Source organism: Ranitomeya imitator, chromosome 10 (assembly GCF_032444005.1).
Source record: "Ranitomeya imitator isolate aRanImi1 chromosome 10, aRanImi1.pri, whole genome shotgun sequence".
Lineage (NCBI taxonomy): Eukaryota > Metazoa > Chordata > Amphibia > Anura > Dendrobatidae > Ranitomeya > Ranitomeya imitator.
In genome coordinates, this window is record NC_091291.1 from 19,162,618 (window position 1) to 19,184,393 (window position 21,776).

Sequence of the window (21,776 nt, forward strand, 5' to 3'; positions counted from 1 at the left end):
TGGTGGACGTTACACTGGGTATAGAGGAGCTGTGGGCCCATCATATTGTGCATAGAGGAGCTGTGGGGGAATCTTACTGTGCATAGGGAGCTGCACATGGGGGTCTCGGGGGATATTATTACAGCAGGTGGAGCTGTAGGGACACACATGGCAGCAGTGGCTCCTCATTGGGGTATCAGCAGGATTAGGAGTTTGCCTAGGTTGGGAATAGATGGGAACGGTACTGGAAATGTGTTAAATAAAATATGTCTGCTGTAAATTCTGCAGATGAGTCTTGGCTGGAAAAAGTTGTCATGTCAATCTGGGTCAGACTGAAAAGATGAGAAAAGAGAACCCATCAGACAAAACGTCACCTGTATGTCGCCATCTATAACTGTACTGTGATCTTTTGTTCTGCAGGACTGATATCTACCACTATATGGTCACCGTGTGGCCGTGTTGGTCTTTGTATAGAGATTATTGTCAGTAAAAACACGGTTGCTGAGGTTTCCCTATAGTTGAAATTAGGGTGCGCCACCGTAACTGTAAACATAGTTATCTGTTTAGGAGCCAACTCTAATGTTCCCCCCCCCCCCCCCCCGAATACCCCCCTGAGTACCCCCCGAGCTTATCCTCTATCTAAGCCTCTAGGTAATGGAAATGGCATAAGGCCAAGTTTCTCTTTAGAAAATGTCACGTAACTTTCAATTGTGTAGTATTCACTCTCAAACTGCTTACGGCTCTGTGATAACCACATATTGCTGAGGGAGCTAAGTCATTTTTCAAGCTTTGACGTATCAGTGGTAATAGTGACAGCTCCTCTACTTTCCTGAAATCCCAAGGAACACCATTACAGGTGAGAGATTCTTCCCCTTTATACTCACTGATGTTTATGGTGGGCAGTGCAAGGAGGCAAAATATGGGGCTCAGTAGCAGGACATGGTTGTGTATTAGTTGTGTTTTGTGATAAGGAAAGGCTGAGACAGATAATATACAGACATAGAAGAAGTAACTACGACACCAACACAACTTTAGTAAGTATAACTAACTCTACTGAGAAGGTGACCGCTCAGTGTAATCGTTAAAAATGGGAAACTCATCTAAGGAACATGAGAAGCAATTGCCAGAGAAGAAAAAGCTTACATTAGGAGTTGGAGAAGGCTTAAAAAAAATTCTCAAATGTTTTAACTTGTTCCTAAAAGTATGACGGAGACTACTTATATTTGTTATGGTCAAGTATAGTGGATTAGATTCTCTTAAATATCATGATAATTGTTATAAGGCCACCTGACTGACGTATAAAGATCAGCCACACATTCACTGGTTAATAGAAGGCTAATTTAATGCTTATTGATGGTCCACCTAGAAGTAGAAGGTAGGTTATTGTAAGAAGCTGAATGTGGAGCTCCATGACAAAAGGTGACAAAGAAACATGATGCAGATCCATCTCCATTAAATATGTTACCCCAAAACTCTACAGTAGAGGAGAGCGAGCGTGATAAAACTGAATTTTGCTCCCTCTACCATGCGCCTGTAGAACAATCGTGAGCACAATTTGGGGAACCAGTTTCCTACTTCTCTCGACTAGTCATCCGCCCTCTCTACTGAACCTATAACTTCAACTTTCATAGTACTTTCTCAGACAGAGAACAGTGGAATTGAAAGGTGGACCATGAATTCACTCCTGGGTCTGACATTAAAGTATAGCACTCAGAAGATCCTGGAAAAAAAGCAGGTTTGTAAATCACAGGGAGCATGTGGATAAGGTGATCCGTATTCCCAAATGGTTGGGTAAGATAACTAGAAGAAAAGCATAATATCTTGGTACTTGGAGGAAAAGTTTAGGCAAGGTGATAGACCAAGAAGGAGGTCCAGTTTTGGGGAGGTAGAGAAGCTTAAAGGGAACCTGGCATGAGGATTTTACGCCTAAAACTAATGGCATGTATCCACTGCTACTTTCATGTTGTTTAAATTCATATCTACACAAAGAGAAATCTTACCCCGTAAACCCCAGTCCAGAGCCTCTCATCTAGCCAAATCAGATCTCATACTTCGTACTGACGAGGGCCAATAGCCCAAAACACCGTGTCTGCAAATTGAGATTCTGATTTGGCTTTTTTTTCTAAGCCATATTGCACGACTCGTTAAAGGGTTGATTGTGACTTGTAGGATTGCTACTCCAACAGGTGGCGCTATAGAGTTCAAGTCCTCTTTTTCTCTGAAGAAGCAATTTGCATATATCTTTATTACAGAATTTTGTAGCTTCTAAGAAATCCAGGTTTCAACATCATATGCAAATGAGCTGCAAGTGCTTTGGGGTGAGACATTCCACTGGCAGCTCTCATGCCTACCCTCCACATACACGGCCTGGTATCTGACAGGTTATTTTTATAGTAATTACTTACCTTCTCTGCCACGGAAGTTAGACACAAAAGGTGGACGGGGTATATGGATAGAGGGCAGGAGAGCTGCAAGTGCAATGTCCCACCTCAAAGCACTTGCAGCTCGTTTGCGATTTAAAAGTTGGATTTCCCAGAAACTACAAAACAGATTTCTACAATTAAGGTATGGATTTAATCAGTGTGAAGCGGTTGTATTATTGCTATTGGTTTGAGTTGTAAAATCATCATGTGAATTTTTCTTCAGGCAAAAGCCTAAGCAAACATTAGGGAGGCAAAGCAAAAAGGGCGAGGTGCTACTGCCACCAGTAAAAGAAGCAGTCAGCTGATCCAACCTACATGCCACTAAGAGAGGTGGCATACTGTATGTACACACCAAGGGACCAACCTATGACAGCCAGCAATAAGTACTGTCATTATCGACTTGCCTGACCTCCAGCATTGCCAACAAAAGTGTATTTAAAAGGAACAATGACTCCAGAAAACTCAGAAAGGAACTTATGATGATGTAACGCTTGATTAAAAGTGCTGTGCTGGAGAAGTACAGTTAGATCCAGAAATATTTGGACAGTGACACAAGTTTTGGCATTTTAGCTGTTGTCCAAAACACATTCAGGATACAGTTATATTATCAATGTGGGCTTAAAGTACAGACACTCAGCTTTAATTTGAGGGTATTCTCATCTTAATAGGAGTAAGAGTTCAGGAATTACAGCTCTGTAGTATGTAGCTCCCTCTTTTCAAGGGACCAAAATAATTGGACAGTTATCTCAAAAGCTCATTTATGGGCAGAATGGACTTTTTTCTCTTTAATCCATCATTAATTAAGCAGTTAAAAGGTCTGGAGCTGATTCCAGGTGTGGCATTTTGCATTTGGAAGCTGTTGCTGTGAACCCACAACATGAGGTCACAGAAGCTCTCAATGGAAGAGAAACAGACCATGATTAAGCTGAAAAAAGAAGAAGACATCCATCAGAGACACAGCAGAAATGTTAGGAGTAGCCAAATCAAAATTTGGTACATTATTCAAAAAAAAAAGTGAACTGGTGAGCTTAGGCTGGTTTCACATTTGCGTTTTTTGCCGCTGCGTTTTTCCGTAAAAAAACGCATGCGTTTTTTTTCCTATACTTAACATTAAAAATGCATGCTTTTTTGGCATGCGTTTTGCCGCGTTTTGCCACCGCATGCGTCTTTTGTATGCATGCGTTGTGTTGCAGAAATGCAACATGTAGCATCTTTTAGCGGCGTTTTTTTTTTGCCGCAAAAAAACGCATGCATTTTTTTGCGGCAAAAAAACCTATTGATGTCTATGTAAACGCATGCGTTTTTAAGCACATGCATTTGTTTGCGTTAAAAACGCATGCGTTTTTATAAAAAAATTCAGAAAACACACTGATATGCCACCCCCCACCATAAAGGTGATAAAGGGATCCTAACCCTATCCCTAAAGGGATCCTAACCCTAACCCTACCCCTAACCCTAAAGGGATCCTAACCCTAACCCTAAAGGGATCCTAACTCTAACCCTAAAGGGATCCCTATCCCTAACCCGAACCCTAGCTATTTCTGTTTATAGTGGGTTTTTTACTTTATTTTGATGATTGGCATCTGTCACACATTTCTCAGCATGCGTTTAAAAACGCAAACGCATGAAAAAACGCATGTAAACGCGTCAAATCGCCGCGTTTTTTTCCCCACATGCAAAAACACATGCGTCTAAAAAACGCAGCGTTTGCACGCATTTACATGCATTTTTTCACCATGCTTTTTTTTAAAAAAACGCATGTGTTTTAAAACGCAAGTGTGAAACTAGCCTTAGGTAATCAAAAAGGACTCAACGGTACAGACAACAGTGGTTAGATAATCGCATAATCATTTCCATGGTGAACAAAAACCCTCTCACAACATTCAGCTAAAGGTACCGTCACACTAGACGATATCGCTAGCGATCCGTGACGTTGCAGCGTCCTGGCTAGCGATATCGTCCAGTGTGACACGCAGCAGCGATCAGGCCCCTGCTGTGATGTCGCTGGTCGGGGAAGAAAGTCCAGAACTTTATTTGGTCGCTGGACTCCCCGCAGACATCGCTGAATCGGCGTGTGTGACACCGATTCAGCGATGTCTTCACTGGTAACCAGGGTAAACATCGGGTTACTAAGCGCAGGGCCGCGCTTAGTAACCCGATGTTTACCCTGGTTACCAGCGTAAAAAAACAAACAGTACATACTTACATTCAGCTGTCTGTCCCTTGCCGTCTGCTTCCTGCACTGACTGCTGGCCGTAAAGTGAAAGTGAAAGCACAGGACAGCGGTGAGTCACACGTGGCTGTGCTCTGCTTTCACTTTACGGCCAGCAGTCAGTGCAGGAAGCAGACGGCAAGGGACAGACAGCTGAATGTAAGTATGTATAACCACAGAGAAAAATGGAGTTCCATACACATATATAAAAATAGTAAACTTTATTGAAAACATATGAAAAAACATACAACAATATAAATGAAGAAAGGACAGAAAACCTAGTGGGAAACAAATAAAGCCTCGGCACAAAAATATCGGTACAAAGTATGTACTGCTAAGAAATAATTATATGGCACTCAATAAGTCAATAATTATATGGTAATTATATGGCACTCAATAAGTCAGCGTTATAGATATCAAGGACATCATTGGATGCAAAACATGCATCCACAGAATGAATCAAGGTACCAATGGAAAATCACTGAGTGCTGGCATAAAAATGTGTGTTTAAAGTAACTGTCATAATGACCGACACACAAAAAAGAAACCAAGCAGTACAACTTAATCAGGAATAGTTTCCTTACCCATAGTGGAAAGACGTAAAGTGCCGAGGTCCCAGGTTGACCCCCCTCATTATGACAGTCACTTTAAACACACATTTTTATGCCAGCACTCAGTGATTTTCCATTGGTACCTTGATTCATTCTGTGGATGCATGTTTTGCATCCAATGATGTCCTTGATATCTATAACGCTGACTTATTGAGTGCCATATAATTACCATATAATTATTGACTTATTGAGTGCCATATACCGTATATACTCGAGTATAAGCCGACCCGAGTATAAGCCGACCCCCCTAATTTTGCCACAAAAAACTGGGAAAACTTATTGACTCGAGTATAAGCCTAGGGTGGAAATGCAGCATTTACCGGTGAATTTCAAAAATAAAAATAGATCATTATTTCCCCATAGCTGTGCCATATAGTGCTCTGCACCGTTCATATTTCCCCATAGGTGTGAACCATATAGTGCTCTGCACCGTTCATTGTGCCCCCTAGCTGTGCCATATACGGTGCTCTGCACCGTTCACTGTGCCCCATAGCTGTGCCATATACGGTGCTCTGCACCGTTCACTGTGCCCCATAGCTGTGCTGTGCCATATACGGTGCTCTGCACCGTTCACTGTGCCCCATAGCTGTGCTGTGCCATATACGGTGCTCTGCACCGTTCATTGTGCCCCATACATAGCTGTGCTGTGCCATATACGGTGCTCTGCACCGTTCACTGTGCCCCATAGATGTGCCATATACGGTGCTCTGCACCGTTCACTGTGCCCCATAGCTGTGCTGTGCCATATACGGTGCCCTGCACCGTTCATTGTGCCCCATAGCTGTGCTGTGCCATATACGGTGCTCTGCACCGTTCATTGTGCCCCATACATAGCTGTGCTGTGCCATATACGGTGCTCTGCACCGTTCACTGTGCCCCATAGATGTGCCATATACGGTGCTCTGCACCGTTCACTGTGCCCCATAGCTGTGCTGTGCCATATACGGTGCCCTGCACCGTTCATTGTGCCCCATAGCTGTGCTGTGCCATATACGGTGCTCTGCACCGTTCACTGTGCCCCATACATAGCTGTGCTGTGCCATATACGGTGCTCTGCACCGTTCACTGTGCCCCATACATAGCTGTGCTGTGCCATATACGGTGCTCTGCACCGTTCACTGTGCCCCATAGCTGTGCTGTGCCATATACGGTGCTCTGCACCGTTCACTGTGCCCCATAGCTGTGCTGTGCCATATACGGTGCTCTGCACCGTTCATTGTGCCCCATACATAGCTGTGCTGTGCCATATACGGTGCTCTGCACCGTTCACTGTGCCCCATAGATGTTCCACATAAATTTGTGCCGCCGCTGCCGCAATAAAGAAAAAAAAACACATACTCACCTCCCTTGATTGCAGCTCCCGGCGTCTCGTTCCGGCGCCTCCATCTTCCCGGCGTCTCTGCTCTGACTGATCAGGCAGAGGGCGCCGCGCACACTGTATGCGTCATCGCGCCCTCTGCCTGAACAGTCAGAGAGCAGAGACGCCGGGAAGATGGAGGCGCCGGCCGGGAAGATGGAGCGGCGCCCGGCGGCTGGAACGAGGACAGGTGAATATGCTATACTTACCTAGTCCTGGCGATCCTCGCGCTGTCCCCTCCTGTCTTCGGTGCCGCAGCTTCTTTCTCTATCAGCGGTCACCGGCACCGCTGATTAGAGAAATGAATAAGTGGCTCCGCCCCTATGGGAGGTGGAGCCGCTTATTCATTTCTGTAATGAGCGGTCCCACGTGACCGCTGAAGAGAGGAAGAAACTGCAGCGCCGAAGCCCGTGGGACGGCAGGGACAGCGCGAGGATCGCTGGGACTAGGTAAGTATACCCCAGCGCCCTCACCCCCTCACCCGCCGACCCCACCGCTACCGTGACTCGAGTATAAGCCGAGGGGGGCACTTTCAGCCCAAAAATTTGGGCTGAAAATCTCGGCTTATACTCGAGTATATACGGTAATTATTTCTTAGCAGTACATACTTTGTACCGATATTTTTGTGCCGAGGCTTTATTTGTTTCCCACTAGGTTTTCTGTCCTTTCTTCATTTATATTGTTGTATGTTTTTTCATATGTTTTCAATAAAGTTTACTATTTTTATATATGTGTATGGAACTCCATTTTTCTCTGTGGTTATATGTATTTTGGGAGTATACACTTACTAGTCCCTTTTCAATACATGGGCATATGTATTTAAGTCATATTTGACTGTAATTGAGCATTTCATGGGACCCATGTTCTTTTCTGTGAGTTTATTTATATCATGAATGTAAGTATGTAGTGTTTGTTTTTTTACGCTGGTAACCAGGGTAAACATCGGGTTACTAAGCGCGGCCCTGCGCTTAGTTACCCGATGTTTACCCTGGTTACCGGGGACCTCGGGATAGTTGGTCACTGGAGAGCGGTCTGTGTGACAGCTCTCCAGCGACCAAACAGCGACGCTGCAGCGATCCGGATCGTTGTCGGTATCGCTGCAGCGTCGCTAAGTGTGACGGTACCTTAAGTAAAGAACACTCTCCAGGAAGTGGTGTTTCATTATCCAAGTATCTACCAGATAGAGAAGACTGCAAATACAGAGGGCTCACCACAAGGTGCAAACCATTCGTCAGCCTTAGAAAGAGAAAGGCCATATTAGACTTTGCCAAAAAAAAATCTAAAGAAGTCGCCCAATTCTGCAAAAGCAAAACTAAGATCAACCTGTACCAGAATGATTGGAAGAAGGAAGTATGGAGAAGGCTTAGAATGGCTCATGATCCGAAGCACACCCCATCCTCTATAAAGCATGGAGAAGGCATTATGGCGGCATGGGCATGCATGGCTTTCAATGGATCTCTAGTATTTATTGATGATGAGACAAAAGCAGCCAGATGAATTCTGTGTGTACAGGGTGAAACTTTTGGCTCAAATTCAACAAAATGCAGCAGAGTTGATTGGACGGCAACTTCACAGTATGGATGGATAATGACCCAAAAAATCCTGCAAAAGTAAAGGCTGAGCCAATCATCACATCTCTCCCAAATGAAGCTGCATTTCACAGGCTTAGGACAAAACTTAAGCAAAAAAAACCACAAACAAGCAACAACTGAAGCCAACTGCAGCAAAGGCTGGCAAAACATCACAAAGGAGGAAACCCAGTATTTGGTGAAGTCCATGGCTCCCAGACTTCAGGCCGTCATTGCTTGCAAAGGATTCTCTGCAACGTATTAAAAATTTATTTTTTTTACTATAAAGATATTTTGTCCAATTAATTTTGAGCTCCTGAAATGCAGAAGCTTTGATGAAAAATGGTTCTAAACGTTTCACGGGATATTTCTGTTCAATCCATTTAATTAAACCTGAATGTCTGCACTTCATTTGCATCTCGGTTGTTTCATTTTATGTCCAAAATAGTGTCATACAGAGGCCAAATCACAAAGACTTGGTCACTGCCCAAATATTCTGACTCCAAACAGCTGGCAAGCAAAGAGGCAGGAAACAGGGAGACCAGCAACACCCATTGGAGTGGATCACGCCGTATGTGGGAATTATAAAATGTATTTTTGTGCTATGCAGAGGGGGTTGGAGAATTATATACAGCTTACTATAAAACTGTAAAAGAGGCCTTAAAGATGGTGTTTATATTGGGAAAACCTGGTGACAGATTCTCTTTAATAATAATTATAATAATATTTTTCTTCTATAGTGCCAACATATTCCACAGCACTTTACAATTTAGAGGGGACTTGTACAGACAATAAATACATTGCAGAATAAATATAACTCAGATACCAAAGGGAGTGAGGACCCTGCTTACATGCTACAATCTATGAGGAAATAGGGGAGACACAAAGGTAAATGGCAAAATGTGCTTATGTTGTACAATACAGCCTTAAGGAAGGCCCACATAAAATAATAAAGCTTATACTCACCTCCCATGCAGGCGTTGTTCCCAGTGTCAGCACTCCATGTCCTGGGGTTTCCATGCTGTTGTTGTGACACGAGACGCCGGCGCCCAATCAGCCCTGGCATCACTGTTCCCGCCTTTTGTCAAATTGAGGAAGAAAAGGGAGTCAGAGATCATCTGCAGCTCTTACTTTCTATTCATGTTTGATTTGTCCGAAGGCACGGACAGTGACGCCAGAACTGATTGGATGCCATCGTCATGCTTCAGAACAACTGCACGTGCGCTGCGGGAACGGTGGCAGCACAGGAGGTGAGTATAAGCTGTAATACTTTATCAGGGTCAAACATTTTGATCAAGAAGTGGTTGTATATATAGTGGACAAACCTTTTAATATACTAACTAGGATCTGCACATAACAGCTTAAACCTGTCACCAGCCACTATGTGTACAGTACAGAGACAGAGGGTTATTATGTGAATTGAGAGCCTGTGAACAGATAATACGTGGGTCATGATTGTGATGAACATTTTGTATGGGCAACAAGGGGATAGTTAGATAAGTGAGGTGAAGCAAAAGGACTGTCTAAAGACATTTGTTTTTAGGCCATGCTTAAAACTGTAGGTATTGAGAACTAATTGAATTGTGCGGGATAGTGTATTTAAAAAAATTGGCGCAGCATGCAAAAAGTCTTGGAAACGGGAATGAGAGGTTTGGATTACTGAGGATGTTAGTCATAAGTCATTAGCAGAATGAGAGCACGGTAGGGTGGTAGTCTGAGAGGAGGGAGGAGAAATAGGGAGGTGTTGCACAGTCGAGCGCTTTATGGGTGAGAGTGGTATGTTTGTATTGAACTTTGTAGCGGATGGGCAACCAGTGCAACGACTGGCACAGAGTAGAGGCACCAGTGTAACGGTTGGTGAGGAATATGATTCTGACTGTTGCATTCAGGATGGATTGGAGGAGAGAGTTTGATAAGAGGGAGACTGATTAGTAGAGAGTTGCAATAGCCTAGACGAGAATGAATAACAGTGACATTAGGCATTCTTGATGAGTGAAAGGCAGAATGAAGCTGAGGGTGTGTTAGATTAATGGAGATTTATAAATGCAGTGCACGAGAATACAGATTGACTCTGGATGACAGGAAGACGCTATGTTCGAACAATTATTGTTTTGTTGTTGAGTTAATAAAGTTAAAAAGGAAGAACAAAAAGGCTTACAGTGTGGAGACTGATTGTAGATAACGCATCATTCCACAGATCAGATGCTTTTGCCTGGACTGCGTGTACTATTGTGAAGGAAGAAAATATAAATTTTCATATTTCCATAGTTCATTCTTAATCTACTTAGACTGCTGAATTAAGTCTTTTATGTTTTGTCCTACAGTTGGAAGTAGATGAGCAAGAGAACATTTACAGTTTTTCTGATTATTCAGTTACGTCATTAACTGTTTTGCACAGCTGTGGGATGAATGCGATGTCACTACTGGTGCTGACACTGCAGATGGGATGGGACTTAACCCCTTAGTGACCGAGCCAAATTTTTGAAATCTGACCAGTGTCACTTTATGTGGTAATAACTCTGCAACGCTTCAACAAATCCCAGTGATTTTGAGATTGTTTTTTCGTGACACATTATACTTTATGATAATGGTAAATTTAGTTCAACATTTTTTGTGTTTATTTATAAAAAATATAAAAAATTTGAGAAAAATGTTAAAAAATTAGCAATTTTCTAAATTTGAATGATTATCCCTTTAATCCAGATAGTCATACAACAGCAAACCATTAATAAATAGCATTTCCCACATGTCTGCTTTACATCAGCACCATTTGTAAAATGTTATTTTATTTTGTTAGCATTTTAGGAGGTTTAAAAATGTAGCAGCAATTTTTCATTTTTTCAAAGAAATTTACCACATTTATTTTTTTAGGGACTTATCCATGTTTGAAGTGACTTCAGGGGTCCCATATATGGTGAAACACCCAAACATGATACCATTTTAAAAACAGCACCTCTAAACATATCAAAAACTGCAGTCAGGTAGTTTATTAACCCTTCAGGTGCTTTACAGGAATTAATGCAAAGTGGCATGACAGAAATGAAAATGTGTGTTTTTACCACCTAAATGTTGCTAACTTCTAAACAGATTACTACAGCCATCAGACTCTAAGGTCGCTATTTGGTCATGAATTGCCATCGCAAACATCAGGACAATAAAATCATGATCTGAGGGCACCAATTGGGATAAAGAAGAAGCCCCCACACACTGTTAACCATTTATAATGATGTAGTCACTATTGACAGCAGCATCTAAGGGGTTAAACAGATTTAGAAGGTGCAAATACTGATCGTGGCTGATACAGCAAGTTTTCAGCTATAGTGTACAACCAACAGATGCTGGATTGTCATCTGTATGGGGAGGCTATTCTCTTATATCTCAGGTCAGTTAAAAGACGTATTGGCGGTCATTAAGGGGTTAAAACTGTAGCAAAATCAGTATAGACTTTAGTGAGTAAAGATCGAGCTCTCACCAAGGCAATTTCTCTTCAGATTAATAACTGATAATGGATTCTTCTATCAACATCATCAGTGAAGAAGAAGTCCAGAACATTCGGTCGGCTTTACAAGAAGGAGACATCTGTACAGCAACTGAAAGACTCGCGGAATCCCTCAGGGAAATAGAAAATGCCCCGTTGAACATTGCTATCATGGGTGAGTCAGGAACAGGAAAGTCCACTTTTGTCAATGCCATCCGTGGCATGGGCAATGAAGAAGAAGGCTCAGCCAAAACTGGTGTGGTAGAGACAACAGAGGTGCCAAGTCCATACAACCATCCTCAGTATCCTAATGTAACTGTTTGGGATCTTCCAGGAACAGGAACTCCAAATTTTGTGGCAGACGGTTATCTCCAGTCTGTTAAATTCAGTCGTTATGACTTTTTCATCATCTTATCATCGGAACGTTTTAAGCAAAACGACATTGACCTAGCAAAAGCGATTCAAGCTATGAACAAGAAATTCTACTTTGTGAGATCCAAAGTTGACTCCGACGTGCATGCTTCCATGATCCGAAGGAAGAAGACGTTCAATGAAGAGAATGCGCTGAATGAAATTAGAAATAACTGCATTCAAAGTCTTATAGAAGGGGGAATCCCACAGCCTCAAGTGTTTCTCCTCTCAGTCCTGGACCTGGACAAGTACGACTTCCTCGAAATGCAGGACACTCTAGAAAAGGAACTTCCAGAACACAAGAGACACATATTCCTGATCTCTCTACCCCACATTTCTCTGCCAGTCCTTGAGAAGAAGCGTCAGGCTTTCAAGAAGGACATATGGAAGTTGGCTCTTCTTTCTGGTGAAGTGGCTATGGTCCCAGTACCAGGTCTGTCTGTGGCTTGTGATATAGGAATCCTGGTGAAAGCCATGACAAGCTATAAGAATGCATTTGGCTTGGATGAAAACTCTCTGGAAAGGTTGGCTGACAAGTTTGGTAAAGACGTCAGTGAATTAAAATCAGTGATCAAGTCCCCTTTTGTTTTAAAAGAGATAAATAAAGAGTTTGTCGCCACTTTAATAGCCAGAGGGGCCGCCGGGGGTCTCATGATAGTTGAGTATGTTGTTAGTAATGTCCCAATGGTAGGTAGCCTGGCAGCAGGGGGCATCTCCTTTGCTACCACTTATTGGATGCTCTATGGCTTTCTTAAAGAGATTGCTGAAGATGCAGTGCGTGTTCTTACGAAGGCATTGGAGTCACCCGTTTAGGCATCTTTATCCTATACAATAATACAGTGGGGCAAAAAAGTATTTAGTCAGTCAGCAATAGTGCAAGTTCCACCACTTAAAAAGATGAGAGGCGTCTGTAATTTACATCATAGGTAGACCTCAACTATGGGAGACAAACTGAGAAAAAAAAATCCAGAAAATCACATTGTCTGTTTTTTTATCATTTTTTTTGCATTTTATGGTGGAAAATAAGTATTTGTTCAGAAACAAACAATCAAGATTTCTGGCTCTCACAGACCTGTAACTTCTTCTTTAAGAGTCTCCTCTTTCCTCCACTCATTACCTGTAGTAATGGCACCTGTTTAAACTTGTTATCAGTATAAAAAGACACCTGTGCACACCCTCAAACAGTCTGACTCCAAACTCCACTATGGTGAAGACCAAAGAGCTGTCAAAGGACACCAGAAACAAAATTGTAGCCCTGCACCAGGCTGGGAAGACTGAATCTGCAATAGCCAACCAGCTTGGAGTGAAGAAATCAACAGTGGGAGCAATATTTAGAAAATGGAAGACATACAAGACCACTGATAATCTCCCTCGATCTGGGGCTCCACGCAAAATCCCACCCCGTGGGGTCAGAATGATCACAAGAACGGTGAGCAAAAATCCCAGAACCACGCGGGGGGACCTAGTGAATGAACTGCAGAGAGCTGGGACCAATGTAACAACGCCTACCATAAGTAACACACTACGCCACCATGGACTCAGATCCTGCAGTGCCAGACGTGTCCCACTGCTTAAGCCAGTACATGTCCAGGCCCGTCTGTAGTTTGCCAGAGAGCATTTGGATGATCCAGAGGAGTTTTGGGAGAATGTCCTATGGTCTGATGAAACCAAACTGGAACTGTTTGGTAGAAACACAACTTGTCGTGTTTGGAGGAAAAAGAATACTAAGTTGCATCCATCAAACACCATACCTACTGTAAAGCATGGTGGTGGAAACATCATGCTTTGGGGCTGTTTCTCTGCAAAGGGGTCAGGATGACTGATCCGGGTACATGAAAGAATAAATGGGGCCATATATCGTGAGATTTTGAGTGCAAACCTCTTTCCATCAGCAAGGCATTGAAGATGAAACGTGGCTGGGTCTTTCAACATGACAATGATCCAAAGCACACCGCCAGGGCAACAAAGGAGTGGCTTCATAAGAAGCATTTCAAGGTCCTGGAGTGGCCTAGCCAGTCTCCAGATCTCAACCCTATAGAAAACCTTTGGAGGGAGTTGAAAGTCCGTGTTGCCAAGCGAAAAGCCAAAAACATCACTGCTCTAGAGGAGATCTGCATGGAGGAATGGGCCAACATATTAACAACAGTGTGTGGCAACCTTGTGAAGACTTACAGAAAACGTTTGATCTCTGTCATTGCCAACAAAGGATATATTACAAAGTATTGAGATGAAATTTTGTTTCTGACCAAATACTTATTTTCCACCATAATATGCAAATAAAATGTTAAAAAAACAGACAATGTGATTTTCTGGATTTTTATTTCTCAGTTTGTCTCCCATAGTTGAGGTCTACCTATGATGTAAATTACAGACGCCTCTCATCTTTCTAAGTGGTGGAACTTGCACTATTGCTGACTGACTAAATACTTTTTTGCCCCACTGTATATAGAAAATACTACTAGACATGGGATACAATGAAAACATCTTTGACAAAATAATTAAAAACTGATTCAATGATTTATAAACGTGAGGCAACAAAGTTTTACATTATCTTTGTGTTTGCTATCGTAGATTTAAAGTTGACACCTTCAGTGGAGGGGAATATATATATTTTTCTTACTGTACTTTTTTCACTTTACTTTTGAGATTCTTTAAAAATGTCGCACTTTGTTATTGCCTTACAGCCAAATTGTCTATTGTTGGACAATTACTCGATCTGACTGAGAATATGTCTCTTATCTGTCTTTTACTGATCTCCTTTCAGCTGATTTATGACCACATGAAAGATCAGCCGTCCTTCGATGTGGTCTGTGGTCATAAATCAGCGGAGAGGATCTCCGTAAAAGATGGATAAGAGTTACAACCTCTCATTCACAAGGAGCTCACTGACAGATTCAAAGGTTTGTTTACACAGGACGACCTGGCATAATAAGGCTTGACCAAGGACCAGGCAGGTCTGAAACATGTTGCCTGCGAGCGCAGCGGATATTTATTTTCTGCCTTTTAATTTTTGTGCTGTTGTGTTCAACCATAATTTGTGCCTTCATGATGAGGCTTCATGCACACAACCTGGTGATACTTGTATAGGTAAAACTAGTACCGGTGAGATCCATGGTCGGTGTCCGTGTGGCCATGTGCTGCATCCATGTGTCCATGTGACATCTGTATATCCGCGTGCTGTCCGTGCGCAATCTGCGGGCTGTCCATGTGCAATCAATGTGCTGTCAGTGTGACCCGTATGGAATGAAATGCAGCATAAAAATTAAAACGTTTTATGTATCAAAGATGTTCAGAGATAGATAGCGATGAGGAACATGATAGATACATAGAAGAGAAATATATCTGTGTGCTATATAATCATATAATCAGTGCTTTGTATGTTTCTTTCTCTGTACTTGTTTTTGATTTCTAACTAATTAAATTGCATTAAAAAAACAATCTGTGTGGACTCCCGTGTAATTTTTATAACCAGCAGAGGGAAAGCTGACCGCTTGTGGCTAATATTAATAATCTGGGAAAGGGGCCTTTAGACCTAAATGTTGCCAGGATATTAATAATGGCGCACAGCTGTTTGCTTAACCTTTACTGGTTAGTTTATAGGGGTACTCCAAAAAAGTGATGTAGGGTCTCCCTATAAATTCTAACCAGGAAAGGCTAAACTGACAGCTGTGGGTTAATATTAATAGCCTGGGAAGGGGTCATGGATATTGTTCCCCCTTCCCAACCTAATAACATCAGCCCTCAGTAGCCCCAGAAATGGTGCATCAATAAGATGCACCAAATCTGGCAATTATCCTCACTCTTCCCACTTGCCCTGGTGCGGTGACAAGTGGGGTAATAGGGTTGGGGTTGATGTCAGCCCAGGGATTAGTATGGAGAGGTGTTTATCAGACACCCCCATTAATAACCCCATAGTCATACTACATAGCCAGAAAAAAGACTTTTAATTGAAATAAAAGACAGCCCACCCTCATTTTCCAATTTATTACATAAAAATTCCTATTGTTCTAATCTCGGAAAGGGGACAATATCCTAAAAAGTTCCCAGGCTATTAATTACAGCTTACAGCTGTTTTCTTAGCCTCTACTGGTTAATTTACAGGGGACCCCAGAAAAAAATAACGTAGGGTCCTGCGTGTGGCTAGGGAACTTCAACACAGCTTCCCAAACATGTGATAAACCCCAGTTCATTTATGTTTTAAGGAGGGGGGAGGGGTAATCACTTTTTTCACACAGGGCCCTGTAGGTTTGGATTTCTTGTCCCCTTAATATTAAAGACCTTTATTTATAAACTAAATTTTGTAGATACTTGTTTTATCTTTGTCTAATATTTACATTTGTCTGGTGATTGGAAACATTTAATTGTGACAAACATGCAAAATAATAGGAAATCAGGAAGGGGGCAAACACTTTTTCACACAACTGTAGTTTCTATCTTTCACACTACATACAAGCACCTGCCTATGAGGTACAACCAACAACTTGAATAAGTAAATACGACACAAGAGGTCTCCGAATCTAGACGATCTGTCCATAGATGGGAAAAAAAGGAGAAGAAACCAGATATGAAAAGGAAGCTACTCCGAGTGAAGGGCCACAGCTTATAACACACAGAAACCAATGCGACTTTTAGGGTTTGTCTTGCAGACAACTATAAAACATTATACTCAAGTCTGAAATGTTATAAAGGTCCAAAAAGACACCTGCGATCCCCGGATATCCTAAGGCTACGGTCATGGCCCAAAAACCTGTCCGATCTTCATCCAAAAAATATCAGATGTTTTTTCATCTCTATTGTCCCCTGTATGCCATCTTATATTATGCATCCAATTTACAAGACCAAAATCAGTTCCCTACGTCAAGAATGGTACTGTATTTTCTGGCGTATAAGACTACTTTTTAACCCCTGAAAATCTTCTCAAAAGTCGGGGGTCGTCTTATACGCCAGGTGTCGTCTTATGGGGCAGGTGCGGAGTAATCTGCGGTCGCCGCATATTGTGGGGGGAGCGGTCCCAATGACAAGGTGAGGGGACGCCTCACCGGGAAGGTGTAAGTGAAGCAGAGGCAGAGAAGGAGATAATAGGATACAAGGGCGAGCCAGATGAGTGAAAGAGGAGTGTTTTTCTAGGCACAGCACCGCTCTCTCTCTTTTTTGCATACCCCTGGCATCCCAGACGCTGACAGTTTGCTTCACTTACACCTTCCTGGTGAGGCGCTAAATGTAAAAATCGGATGCTCTTTGGATGATTTCTTTGGGATCCGATTTTTTATTTTTTTTTGTACATACCTAAATTTGAAGAGTTTCATTCAAAATATGGAATTGAATAGTGTATGGTGCAATTTTATTTCACATGAACAATCAGTCCACGTTAAAACCTGTCATTTGGACAGGCAAGTTGAATGACATTGGTTCCGATGCTGTCCATGTGAGCTCAGTTTCTCCACAGTGACCACTCGGACCTGTTGTGTGAACATAGCCTAGAAATGAGCTAGTGCTACAAGCAGGCGAGGTTGGGACAAGGCATGTAATGATCCTCAATAGACATTTTGACATAGCTTTGGAAGACCTGGCCCGTCCATGATATACGGTATATGGTTGGATTTTCATTTGAATGTAATACAACACCACCCCTGACATTGATGGCCAAATGGAGCTTCTCTAGGATGGCGACTTTTAGAGAAGTGGTTGTCTTAACCACTTCAGAACAATTTTTGAGGCAAACTGTATTTTCGACACAGAAACCTTTGCAGACTGTTAAATCGTAAGAATGATTTTTTTTTAGATTTTATACAGTTTGGAACTTTGTACCAGACCACAGTGCCCGATTCATAAGGTGAGTCCCAGGGAAGATCATAGAATCCTAGAATGTTAGAGTTGGAAGGGACCTCAAGTGTCATCGTTTCCAACCTCCAGCTCAATGCAGGAGTCGCTAAACCATCTCAGATGTCTGTTCAGCCTCCATTGAAGGAGAACGCATTCATGGCAGCCTGCTCCACTCATTGATCACTCTCACTGTCAAAAAGTTTTTTCTAATACCTAATCTGTGTCTTATCCCATTGCTTCTCGTCTTTCCTTGCGCCAATGAGAATAAAGCTGATCCCTCTAAGGAGGGGCAGCCCTTGAGATATTGGAGTTATTTATCTAATCCTTCTACTCAACCCACATTGAGTTTTAACGTGTCCTCTTCCCGCTCTTCTCTCAGCAATTCAGACTGAAGAAAGGCAAAGGCTATAGATTCCCAAATTTCAGTTCCTGAAATTTAATTGCAGAAAAACTTTTTTCCTAAATCAGAAATTTTGTAAAGTTAGAAAAAGTTCGTGTTACAGTAAAGAAGGGGTTCAGTTATGAACAACAGGGGGATATCCAGCTACCGAAAAAAAATCTATAAAAAAAACTTTCTATTTTTCATATGCTCTAAAAAAATAGAAATATATGAAAGTAGAAAAACTTTTCCCACGCGATTCGAGCGTTAAAAGCTCTTAATCATAGCACTATAGCTATCCAAATGAGTGTCGTTCAAACCGTTCCCTTCTGGAACCTATCCCTCTCCCCCACATGTGTAAAGGAGAAAAACCTATCACAACTAGAAAACATGTAAATGTATATAATACTTATCTCAAGCACACCTCACTGGCCCATGCATAGTGACTAGTGTTGAGTGAACGTGATCGGATAAGGCGTTATCGGAGGATGATTGGGGGATGATTGGCATGTTCAAATAATATGTTTGAGTCCCCACGGCTCTTCAACAGCCGCAACACATGCAGGGATTGCTTGTTTGTTAGGAATCCCTGCATGTGTTGCGGCTGTCGAAGAGCCGCGGGGATCACAAATATTTTTGTAGAACGCCGAAGACACTCAGTTAGCAACTGAGCATGCTCTGATAACGCCTTATCCGATCATGTTCGCTCATCACTAGTCACTAATAGTGACCTGTCATGAGCCAGTTTATCGCCACCTTCTTGATAAAACACAGTGGACCTACACCAGCAGATGACATGGCTCCCCAAACCATCACTGATTGTGGAAACTTCACACTAGACCTCCAGCAGCTTGGATTGTGGCCTCTCCACTCTTCCTCCAGACTCTGGGACCTTGATTTCCAAATGAAATGCAAAATTTACTTTCAACTGCAAACAACACCTTGGACCACCGACAACAGTCCGGTTCTTTTTCTCCTTGGCCCAGGTAAGACGCTTCTGGCATTGTCTATTGGTCATGAAGTGGCTGACACAAGGAATGTGACACTTGTAGCCCATGTCCTGGTACGTCTGTGTGTGGTGGCTCTTGAAGCAATGACTCCAGCAGCAGTCCACTCCTTGTGAATCTCCTCCAAATTTTTGAATATCCTTTTCTTAATGCGGTTTTCCCGGTTGCTTGTGCACCTTTTTCTACCACACTTTTTCCCTCCACTGAACTTTCCATTAATATGCTTGGATACAGAGCTCTGTGGACAGCCGGCTTCTTTAGCAATGACCTTTTGTGGCTTACCCTCCATGTGGAGTGCGTCAATGACTGCCTTCCGGACATCTGTCAAGTCAGCAGTCTTCCCCATGATTGTGGAGCTACTGAAACAGACTAAGGGACCTTTTTAAACGCTTAGGAAGCCTTTACAGGTGTTTTTTGTTAGTTATTCTAATTTATTGAGATAATGACTTTTGGGTTTTCATTGGCTGTAAGCCATAATCATCAACATTAAAAGAAATAAACACTTGAAATAATGTACATATATATAGAAATATACCTATATACTTTATATACACAGACTATAGACACATGACTTGCACATATATACTAATGGGCCATCGTACAGTGTGGGGGCCACGGTAGGGACCATAATACAGCATGAGGGCCCCTGTGGGGACTATCATCTTTTGGGCCACTGTAAGGGCCATTATATAGCATGGGGGTCACTGGGAGGACCATCATACAATGTGGGGGGCCACTGTGAGGGCCATCATACCTCGAGGGTGTCACAGTTGGGGCCATCATACAGTGAGGGGGGACTGTTGGTACCATCATATAGCATGCAGGTCACTGTTGGGTCCATCATACAGTTTGGGGGATACTGTGGGGGCCATTATACAGCACCTGTGCTATTTGGCGGCCCTAATATAGAGTTGGGGCTACTGTAGAGGATGTCACACTGTAAGGTGACTACTATGGAGGCTATCATACAGCATGGAGCCTAGTGTGAGGGTCATCATATAGCGTGGGGGCATCATACAGCATGTTGACTACTGTGGGGGTATCATACATTGCAGGGGTATTATACTATAGGGAAGCTGTGGGCCCATCATACTGCATATAGGAGAGCCGAGGACCCATCAAACTATATACAGGGGAGCTGTGGAAACATCATACTATGTACAGGGGGATAATATAATAGATACAGCCCAACATGGACCAAAACATATGCGATCTCATACACATGCATGTAGCCATGTGTTCACACCGTGAAAAGCAGAGATCGCATAACTATAAATAACTACCGGTACTAAGGACACTCCAATAAGCATACATAGAAACCAGGAGAAAAAATAGGAGTATACGTCCAAGGTTTTTTATGTAAGAGGGTATCAAATACAAATTTTATTTCATCAAAAATATAAATACAAACACATCACATAGCATGACAAATTGTACATTGTGACAATGAGGGAGAAGTAAGGAACAACACTGAAAAAAGCCGGGGGAAACCACTGGAAATGTCCGTATTATAAGGTAAGGTGCAGCTAGTGCATATCACAGAATGGGTAAGTAGTAAGTTACACGGAAACTGTCAGTATTAGGCACTGCATCATATATCCCCAATCAAGAGTTACAACCCGGTACAACGCACTAAGTGTCAACCATCCATGTCAGAATCTTACCCATTCTACGGACCACCAGGAGTTACCACCGGAGCCCCAACGCGCGTTTTGCGTCGGCTTCGTCAAATTTGCATTTGATACCCTTTTACATAAAAAACCTTGGATGTATACTCCTATTTTTTCTGCTGGTTTCTATGTATGTACAGGGGGAGCTGTGAGTCCATCATACTGAATATAGGGGAAACTGTGGGCCCATCATGCTGTGTGTAAGGGAACTTTTGGACCATCATATAGAACTGTGGGGGACGTTACACTGGGTATAGAGGAGCCGTGGGCCCATCATATTGTGCATAGAGGAGCTGTGGGGGAATCTCACTGTGTATAGGGAGCTGTACATGGGGGTCTCAGGGGACATTATTACAGCAGGTGCAGCTGTAGGAACACACATGGCAGCAGTGGCTCCACATTGGAGTATCAGCAGGATTAGGAGTTTGCCTAGGTTGGGAATAGATGGGAACGGTACTGGAAATGTGTTAAATAAAATATGTCTTTGCTGTAAATTCTGCAGATGAGTCTTGGCTGGAAAAAGTTGTCACTTTAATCTGGGTCAGATTGAAAAGACAAAAAAAGAGAACCCCATCAGAAAAAACGTCATCTATAACTGTACTGTGATCTCTTACTTGTTCTGCAGGACTGATATCTACCACTATATGGTCACCGTGTGGCCGTGTTGGTCTTTGTATAGAGATTATTTTCAGTAAAAACACAGTTGCTGAGGTTTCCCTATAATCGCAATTAGGGTGAGCCACCGTAACTGTAAACATACGTAGTTAACTTAAATGTTTCCTCCCCCCCCCCAAGCTTAACCGTCTCTAGACAATGGAAATGGCATAAGGCCAAGTTTCTCTTTAGAAAATGTCACGT

At 42.5% G+C, this 21,776-nt stretch overlaps 1 protein-coding gene across 1 annotated transcript; it reads left to right on the forward strand.

Moving 5' to 3' along the window:
- Positions 1–716: 716 nt before the first annotated feature.
- On the forward strand, positions 717–15,605 carry LOC138651275 (interferon-inducible GTPase 5-like). Its single transcript, XM_069741349.1, has 2 exons — positions 717–835; positions 11,642–15,605. Exon 2 carries the CDS (start codon positions 11,656–11,658, stop codon positions 12,850–12,852), a length of 1,197 nt encoding a protein of 398 aa, XP_069597450.1. The 5' UTR covers positions 717–835; positions 11,642–11,655; the 3' UTR covers positions 12,853–15,605.
- The last annotated feature ends 6,171 nt before the right edge of the window (positions 15,606–21,776 follow it).